Source organism: Quercus suber, unplaced genomic scaffold (assembly GCF_002906115.3).
Source record: "Quercus suber isolate HL8 unplaced genomic scaffold, Cork oak 2.0 scaffold_44, whole genome shotgun sequence".
Lineage (NCBI taxonomy): Eukaryota > Viridiplantae > Streptophyta > Magnoliopsida > Fagales > Fagaceae > Quercus > Quercus suber.
The window spans coordinates 1,713,990-1,724,250 of record NW_027069509.1 but is presented as its reverse complement, the minus strand read 5'-3'; the positions used below and the strand labels follow the sequence as shown (position 1 = coordinate 1,724,250).

The following is a 10,261-nucleotide window of genomic DNA, read 5'->3' as shown; positions in this document are numbered from 1 at the left end:
AAAAAAAAAAAAAAAAAAAAAAAATTCCTGACCAATTTTTTCTTTCTTCATCAGTTTTAGTTTTGAAACTTGGTGACTATTTGGTGACTAATGAGTTTTTTTCTCTTTCTTAAGCATTAGACATTCATCTCTTTTCAGTGTTTTTTTTTTTTTTTTTTTTTTTTTTTTCAACTATCTACACCTAAATATTCACATGCTCTTTATATTTTCATAGATTTTTTAGAGAAATACATGATTGAAGGCACGGGGAGATTGTTTGTGATGAGTCTTGAAGGGAAGATCTAAAGTTGGAGGCAGTCAGACAGAAGCAGTAGGCATTGCCACACGGGTGACCCATCTTTGCAATTTGTGAAGGCAAAGTTTCTAAGGTAACATTGTTATGATTTATCACCTACTTTTGATTAGTTAGATATCATGTGGCTGTGGATGTGGCTGTGGGTGTTGTTAAATTGTTTGGTTTATGTTGTGTACCAATACTTGTGTGTTTAATTTTTGTTTTTATTTTAGGGGTTATTATTAATTAAAGTCGTATTAAAAATGGGTTGTATGTTTAAATTATAGTGGAAATTTTGTTTTTTCTTAAGTATGAACAACATCCATATAACTAAGTAAAATTTCTAATTAAAATTTTATTTTTTAAACTTCTTTTCAGGTTAATTTTTGAGTCATATTCTTAAAGCTAAAAGAATTATGAGCAAACGAAAATTAATTGATGCATTCTTTAAGAAAAAAGATGTTAGCAATTTAGAAATTAGGACACCTGTGACTGTAGAAACAAATGTTGATACTTCAATGCTTGATGAACACTCTAATCCCTCCAAATGTTCAAGAATTCAATCTGAAGAGATAAATCATGATCTAGGATTACGTAAACAAATATGTGAATTCTCTATTAACAAACAAGATGAAATTCAACGAGTTTATCTCAAAGAAGGTCTATATCAACCTAAAAATATAGACTATCCATATAACGATGATACTCATCGTCGTCAATTTCAACCTTCATGGTTCGAATCGGCTCACCCATGTAAAAATTCCTGGCTACGCCCCTGTTTGCACATGTGAGCTTTGGAGTACTATAAAACAATGCAATACATCTAAACAATATTTTTGATTGATCTGTCCTCATTCATGAACCTTACAATTTAATCAAGTTTTGCATGTGAAACACTGGCTGTACAACGAATTAAGTTGGTAGTCTCTTGATTTGAGTTGTAAACTTTGGAATGTCTATCCATGTCCATACCCATATGTGTGATTAGAATTAAATATTCACTTATGAATATATTTATTTTCTTAATGTTGGCTGACTCAAACAAACTATAGAAATATAACAGAAAGGAAAAACAAAGGAACGGGAAGTACACAGGGTCAATGACGTTTTGGTTAATATGACACTTTTTTATTTTTGGGTAAAATACTATTTTGGTCTCTAAACTTTACCAAAAGTTCGTTTTTCATCTCTAAATTGTAGAAAAGTTTGTTTTTCATCCCCTAAACTATTGAAAATGTTTTACTTTCATTCTTAAACTTTAAAAAAGTTTTTTTTTTTTATTCCTAAACTATTGAAAAAGTTTTTTTTTTTTTTAATCCCTATTTTTGTCTCTAAACTATTGAAAAAAATTGTTTACAAAGTTTAAGGATGAAAAAAGAACTTTTCAAAGTTCAGGGATGAAGAACAAATATTTGATAAAGTTTAGGGATCAATATAGTATTTAACCCTTTATTTTTTCAACAGAAACGTTTAGGATTTGAATCTCATTTTTCTACTTAATTTGTATAAAAGAAAAAAGGGAAGCAAATGAAGACATGCAAAACTAAAGAAACATTGAGATGAACTTCCATGTCCTTCACATAATTTTGGGAAATTCTTCTAGAAATTATTGGAAAGTGATGGTCAATGTAGTATTGTTAAACGTTCATAAATTAAAAAAAAAAAAAAAATTAGAGCATCTTGAACAACTTTCATTTTGATCTATTCCTTACGCCACTTTTAGTATGTATGAATCACAGTAGATATGTTAGTAATTATGAAAAATGATGTACCCTTCAACTCATTTGTTTTGAGATTGTTCTCTCTTGTAATAAGTGCTTAAAATTGTTGCAACTTGTAATATATATGTGACAGCCATCACATTGAGCCCTGCAATATGTGATCCCAACTGATGTGGATTGTACCATCTAATTTTAATAGGACTACTTATGATTATTAATTTAAGTGATCCTCCAGTAGGCTCTAGCTATATTTAATTTGTCTCACCTTGACAACGATTGAATTTGGATCACTCATTGACTAATGAAATTTTACTAAAGGGTCCAGACTTGAACAAGGATTTGGCCATCAACAGATGGCACATTAGGCCTATCAGATCGCAAACAAGACCCGAAATAAAGCATTATAATTTAAAAGATCAGTGAAGCATAGCCAGTAAAGTAGGAATAAGTTTTTGTTTGGGTGACTAGGATTATTCCAACTTGCCTGGCTCTTGTAAATAATAACTAAGTCAAAGAATGAATAACCATATTTGCAAAGTTTATATACTCTGAATGTTTATTTATTTATTTATTTATTAATTTTAATTTTAATTATTATTATTATTATATTTTATTTTATTTTTATATATCCGTTCTCATCCAAAAATGGTAGGTTGCAAAGTCGAAGATTATCTTTTAACTGTTCCTCAAAAAATAAAAAAGTCTGTCTTTTAACCTACTACGTACTAACATTTATACCTATAAAATGGGTGGTCAACCTGAACCAGAGAGCCCAAACCATTAACAAGAGGAAAGAAGTAAGTTGAAACTATTCTCATCATGACATCTACGAAGGTTATTGACATTGAGACTCAGCTTTAATTGCTACAAATAGAGTGGGATTGGTAAAGCTTCTAGGTTTGAAATCTCATCAGGATTAATGGATATAAATAAAATAAAATAAAACACACGATAACTTCATGTTTTAACTTCTAAGAGCATCCACATCCGGATGCTAAATCTCATATTATTTTACAATCTCAAAAAGCTACTTTATCTATTATACCATCCCATTTTACAATACACTCAACATCCTAAAATTCTATATCTCATCCTTTTATTAAAATATTATTTTTTTAATCTTTCTTTATTATTACTTTTCCAACCATCATTTTTTTGTTTCAAATTCAACTGCTTTTTCAAATTTTTCCAGTCCAACGGTTGGAATACCCCTGCCAAATTTTTTTTCTTTTCAATTCCTTCCCCCCCCCCCCCCCCCACACACACACACACACACACACACACACACACACGTTGGAATATCCTCAACAATCTGCCAATTTTTTTTTCTTTTCAATTCCTTTCCCACACACACACACACACACAACCTGCCAAATTTTTTTTCTTTTCAATTCCTTTCCCACACACACACACACACAACCTGCCAAATTTTGTGTCTACCAGAAAGTGGTTCTTATATGGATCTACTGCCGGCATCTCTTCTTTAACGTAAGAATAACAACTTTCACAGTTGTAAAGATCCATTTAAAAAAATGAATTGACAGTCGTGAATTTTGTGTCTACCAGAAATTTCATGCACCATACACAAGGAAAATAGTGTCCTTATTTGAGATATATATCTAAAAGAATCATTTTATATATCGCTTTAAAGCAAAAGTCCAAAAAGAACTCTATAATTAACACGGTTATATTCAACAACATACAAGATTATGAAAATGAAAACAAAAACCTGTAGAGAAAATTTTCAATAAAAAACACGAAGGGGGGCTGTATACATGGAATAGGTAACACTTAGGCTCAGTAACCTGCGGCCCTAAGTATTCAATTCCATCCATTTGCGAGTTCTCTGGCATTTCAATCTCTTCCAACCATCCATAACTGTCACTGTCCTCTGTTGTCAATGCTGCCTCTCCATCTGGATCAGTTAAAATTGAAACGTATAAGTTAAAAAGGATTCTTCTAAATTTCATTTCAATCTACTTTAGAATGAAGGACTAAGATATTTTTATTGAAAAAAAATAAAAAAGACAACTTCACATCAAAGTTTCATCTTTCATTTGAATGTGGGGATCAAACTTTAGTTTCAAGCTTTTAGAATGCATCACCATTCACCAATACCAGTTAGAGATGCACCGCTACAGGAATTGGTTGGGATAGAGTTAATTTTACCATGTTTTGGTACAAAGTATGTATAATTGTACATAGATATCTAGGCACATAGGTGTATGTATGAAAAAGGATTACTCTTCTACCTCTCTCATAACCAAGGGAAAGGTTCTTAATAGGTCCCTCGAGGGACTGAATTGAAGTGTCTTTGACCAAATTTGTATTTAAACGAAATACAGTCAACAATTTAGGCAAAGCTCAGTGCCCAACTCCAAAGGGTAAACCACTTTAACATAACTACCGTTATTAATGGAAACATTCATAGTAAAATACTTTTTACACTCAGCTAAGATAACATGGTGCAAGCAGTTGAAGTAAGAAGAGAGCAAGAGTTTCACTCACTTGAGGCAGTGTAGGGATAATCTTTATAGTAGGAGCAATCCCGACCATCTTCTTTGGAATAGGGAGGTCCAATCACATCAAGCACTGCACATGGTGTTATGGCAGTGAAAGCATGGATGTTCCCCCTGTTGTTGGATATAATACTGAAGTGTCACAAGGAGCCTCGAAGACTCTGTCAGCTTTCAGCTTTGCCAATCTCACTGCAATATAGCTACTTCAGTCAAACACCACCGCGACATCTCACTACAATTCAGTGTTCAAAAGGCAAGGAGAGAGACTCACGTTGAGAGGATGGCACCGAGCCATCCAAATTGATAGGATCAACCAAATCATACGACTTGATGTGCATTGTTCCTAGTAGAAGCTTACTAAAAACAGTCATTCCTGGAAGGTTGTGAAGGGGAATAACTCCAGTTGCGGGTAGAAAGAATAAGCTATCTCATTATAATAGATTATCGAAATAAAAGCAATCTCAATATATTAACAAAACTTATATTTTAAGAAACAGAGAGTAGAGAGTAGGAGAAAGAGAATGGTCTTCGTTCTTATACCATTGAAGTATTTGAGTTGATCGAATGTCTAAAACTACTTGATCAAAAAATGCAAATGCACATTTTTTTAATTCTTTTTCTTATGCTGCAGCTGAAATTATATGATTGCAGAAATTGATTATTCAATGTCAAAAGGGCTTTGCTAAACAGATTCAATATTCATCATAATTTGACCATCATTATCTATTTTCACGCATAACCAATCTTGCTTCAAGCTCTCCTTTTTGGGTGCACTACTTGGGGCTTGGCATTTATTTACAGTGACAAGTTTCAAGGTTTATTTCCAAGAACTACTAAAGTGAAGTGCCTTTTAATAAGTATAAGGAACATTGCATAGTGGGCTTAATTACACAGTCATCTTAATCACGAAATTCCATGGAAAAAAACATCAAAGCAAAGGCTTTGAACTCTGAAGACTGAAATAGATTTCACGTCCCAAATCAAAACCATAAACAAAGAAGTCACGACCAATTCCAACTTCACCTAAAACTAGTTTAATCATTTGTTCTTTGATAGGTGTCATAGATGATGATGACAATATAATGATTATCTAATAACATTGGGATTTTGGTAATTGAAGTTGAACCTGAGCAAAGTTTCTGAAGATGCTAATCCGACAGAGAACGAAAACCCCTCGTGATGAAGCTGAATCCCACCTCTGCAAACATCAACAGCCATTCTTAGATCAAAACCCAACACAAACACAAGCTGAATCCCCCTTTTTATTGCAGAAACACAAACACAAACACAAACACAAACACAAACACAAAACCCACCTAGTAAATTGCTTTGATTTTGATTTTGATTTGATTTGAGAGACCGATGGAGCTTCGTGAAGAGATTTTGCAAACAAAATCTTAATCCAAACCCACAAACCCTTGAGATGAATGAATCGGTAAAGGGACGAGTGAATCGGTAAAAAGAGATGAGTGAATCGGTGAATCCAAACCGATTTATGAGAGGAGTGAATCGGTAAGGGGATCGGAGCACGGATGCCTCGTCGGAATCACTATCGGAGAGAGAGGGTCATCGGAGAGAGAGAAGCATCCATAACTGATCGGAGAGAGAGGGGCAAAGTATTGGGTCTGAAGAGAGCACACAGTAGAGGAGAAAGAGAGAACGGAGAAAAAGAAAAGATGAGAAATAACGAAGGAGGTGAGATATATTCCCAGGGAAAAACCATTAAAATTTTTTTTTTTTATAAGATTCAGCTACAGTACTATCTTACATTTGAGATAGTACTGTAGCTAAATCTCATTTTTTTTTGGCATATGGGATATAGCTTTCCCGTTGCTGATGGGTTTTGGGGCTTAAATGCCAAATGCTCCTAGCATTTGGCATATAGAAGCCCCAATGTGGATGCTCTAAAGGTACACTACATCCACAGGGATGGTATCTCTACTTTTCCCTTTCATTTAAACCAATAGAATTAAGGGTTTGGTTGATTCTTTCTAAGAACTAATCAAAATTAAGCAGCCCTAATTGGGCAATTTTCTTTTTGTCACAGGTTAGATACTTAGATCATGATTTCAAGGAACTTGGGAATCGATCTTACGTTAGCTAAATTATTTTATATGAACTTATAATGAATCACATCGTGAAATTATGTCATACAAATGTACGTATTTAATTATATACTTACATTGAACCACATAGTTAAAACATGACGTGAACGACCAAATTTGTTATTAAAAAAAAAATTATGGTTGACTACTAAAACAACATAAAATAAAGTATAAACTTCTCTTAATTTTTAATAAAATCTTGGTAGTAGAATTTTAATCGAGTAGTAGAAAAAAAAAAGGGAAAAAAATAGAGAATATTCGCTTAATGCAACCATAGCATGTAGAACACCATTTTATTACATAGTAGTAATATATAATATACACTTCTCTCATTTATTTTCTAAATATGAATTTGAATAAATTATTAATAAGTATTTCTTATGATTGTATTATTATTTATTCTACCATTTAAAGAAATTATTATATGATGATAATAGAATATGTGAATATAGAAGGTTTTATAAGGAACCCTTATAGAATTTAAAGTCAATTATCACACACACATACACATATTAGAATAATGATGTGAAAAATTGTAATGCCTATATTCGAACTATTTATTCTAGTCGTAATCTGGCCTATGCAATACGAATGAAAATTTAACAAATTATAACTTTTTGTTCTCTAATTTTTTTAGAGTAATGCTACAACTACAAGTTATTTTATAAACTGTTGATGTGGCCAACTTCTTATTGGTTTTTATTTAGGCCAACTATTAATATCACTTTTATCATTTACTAATCACTACTCACTACATCAGCAGTTTGTAAAATTTTTTGTAAAAAAAGTTTGTATTTCTAGCATTACTTTTTTTTTAAAATCTAAATATAAAGAGTAATATTATAGTTACAAATTATTTTATAACATTTTTACAAACTATTGATGTAACCAATTCTTATTTATTCTCATTTGAACCCACCACAAATATTACTTTTTCACTTACCAATAATCACTCACCATATCAGTAGTTTGTAAAAAATATTGTAAAACAGTTTGTATCTCTAGCATTTTCCAAATACGAAATATGATAACTATGATAATTATTAATAGAAATTTATTATGATTTTGTTTGTATATGTAACAATCTATTCTATCAATTAAAGAAAATATTATGTGACAAGACTCAAGGAAGGTTTAAATATAGCATTGAATTTTAATTAGATAAAAAATATATTATGTTTGTATATGGAAGTTTTAAATATATAATAAAATCTAAACTCAATTAAAGAAAATATGATGATGTGGATAATTGTAATGGAAATTTTTAATATAGAAAATAATTTAAACTTAATATATATATATATATATATTATACAATAATAACTTGTAAAATTGTGAGAATTTCAAAAACTTTTGTAATACAATATAAAGAGGTCAAGTGAAAATAAAATATCTAATAAAGTTAACAAAAAAGACACTTACGGAAAGTTCATTAAAACGAGGCAACACCTCATTTTCCTTAAAAGTAGTCTATTTTCACTATTAGGATATAGGAGTGTAATTACCTGTGGTTATAAGTGGTATTTTTATGCATGGCTCTCTCTCTCTCTCTCTCTCTCTCTCTCTCTATATATATATATATTGTGTGTGCTTATTTTGGTGTAGTTAACTAGTTATCATCTCCTTCTAGGCTTCAACTATCTTCTCAAAAATTTAATAAAAAAAGAAAGAAAAGAAAGTGATATGTACATAACATTTTTACAATATTTTCACAAAAAATTATAAATGGTAAGTTGTTATTGAATCTACTACTGAAATTATTTTTTTGTCCATCAATAAAAACCTATCACAACTTGTTACTAGCATTTTTCAAAGAAAAATCCTTGAGCATGAACATAATAGTAAGGCTAGTATAATATTAAGTTAATTAGGAATGACTTGGAGACATTAGTCAATTACTAAACAACTTATTATATAATTTCATAATTCTCATATATACTATCAAAGATCTTATTAAAAATGAAAAAAAAAATGGCAAAAAAAGATGGCATCCACTTGGCACAATCATAACATGTAGGACACAATATTTATATTGCAGTATATGATAGGAACATAAATTTATATAATATTGTGAATGCTTTGCTGACAATAACTAATGACTAATTATTGTACAATTTCACAGTTCTCATATGTATAGTGTACCACATATTTTTATAATTTCTCATCAAAATTTTTTTATGTTTAGACATATTTTAGTCATTGTTGTGCATTTCTATTACTGTTAGTATAGTGACTCATTATGATTTTTTTATTATTATTTACAAATGAGGGTATTCAGACCTCTTTGAGCATCTAACTATTCTTTTGGGTGTATATAATCTCTCCACCCCATATACATCCGGGTTATTAAGAGTATGAATTGAAACAATTGAAAATTAATGATTTTGATGACTTAAAAAAATTTAGGATTTAATTTGAAGCTACACCCAAATGTAAGGAAACTTTGTAATTTAATAAAATCTTTAATAAAGGTAATCGCTTAATTCATTTGATGGATTTTTATATTAGTTTCACAATGTATAGTTGCTAGACCCCTTAAAAAAATAATAAATAAATAAAAAGAAGAAAACCTAGACGAGCAGATTTGCACAATTGATACTGTTGGATAAGACTAAATTTATGTACACACCTTAATTTTTTTTTTGTTTAATTTTTAAGTTATTAAAATAACAGATTGTGATTAGTATGTGACGGTGGTAGGTTCATGTCTTTGTCCACGACTTAACAACTCAGCAAATTACAAAATATTACAAAATAAGTTGTTGATTAGTATCTTTTTATTGGAGGTGAATTTTGACAAATCTACTATTAGATTACATTTTTTTCTTATATCCTCCACGCTTGCAAAATTTCTAGAAAATTAAAGATCAATAACTATGTCATTAATAAATTGTTTAAATTGCAAGTTTTAACAGTTTAAAATAATGCATATAATATAAGTTTATAGATCATATAATAAATAATATCTGATTGACACAAAATTTGACATGTGTATTAAAAGTATAAAAAACATGCAGTTCAGTAGTTAGATTTTTGAAATATATAGTAATGTTAACTTTTTAAAAAGAATTTTGTAACTAAATTTTGTCATTTCCAAAAAACATTAGATACGGAGAATTAAAAAAAAAAAAAGATGGGTTATGACTCCTCTAAGGTATTGTCCTAACTTCAGAGTAACATTAATTTACAATCAGTACTCAATTCTGGTTCTGAGACTGCCACTAAAAGTTAATTAACAATGGAGATAATACCATATTAGCATAGCAGTGGAAAGTCATGGTAGATGAAATTTAAGTACATACCATAAACAATTTTCTGGCTCTAATAGAAAGCAAGTCAGGAGAGTAAGTTAGGATGGTGTGGCTAATTCATACCACTGGCTTGATTAGGTTAACAAATGCCTGCTTATCAACAGAGGAAGCATTTGAATGCCCTGAGCATTGTACAAAAAGAAAATGGAAAAAGGAAAACAGTGACTTTGCTTTGAATTGGTATATATATATAAAATAGTTAATTACTTTTACGGTGTTCCATAAAAAGTTTCTTAAAATTGTTTACTAATGTATGTCCTTATATATATATATATATAAATACTCCATATAAATATATATATATATATATATATATATATATATATATATG

At 30.2% G+C, this 10,261-nt stretch overlaps 1 protein-coding gene across 1 annotated transcript; it reads right to left on the bottom strand.

Moving 5' to 3' along the window:
- Positions 1-3,609: 3,609 nt before the first annotated feature.
- Positions 3,610-6,233, bottom strand: LOC111994093 (plant cysteine oxidase 2). Its single transcript, XM_024025952.2, is given in 6 exon segments — positions 3,610-3,910; positions 4,504-4,629; positions 4,632-4,703; positions 4,786-4,937; positions 5,641-5,712; positions 5,831-6,233. Coding segments are annotated over 4 exon segments (522 nt in total). The 5' UTR covers positions 4,886-4,937; positions 5,641-5,712; positions 5,831-6,233; the 3' UTR covers positions 3,610-3,686.
- Between the last annotated feature and the right edge of the window lie 4,028 nt (positions 6,234-10,261).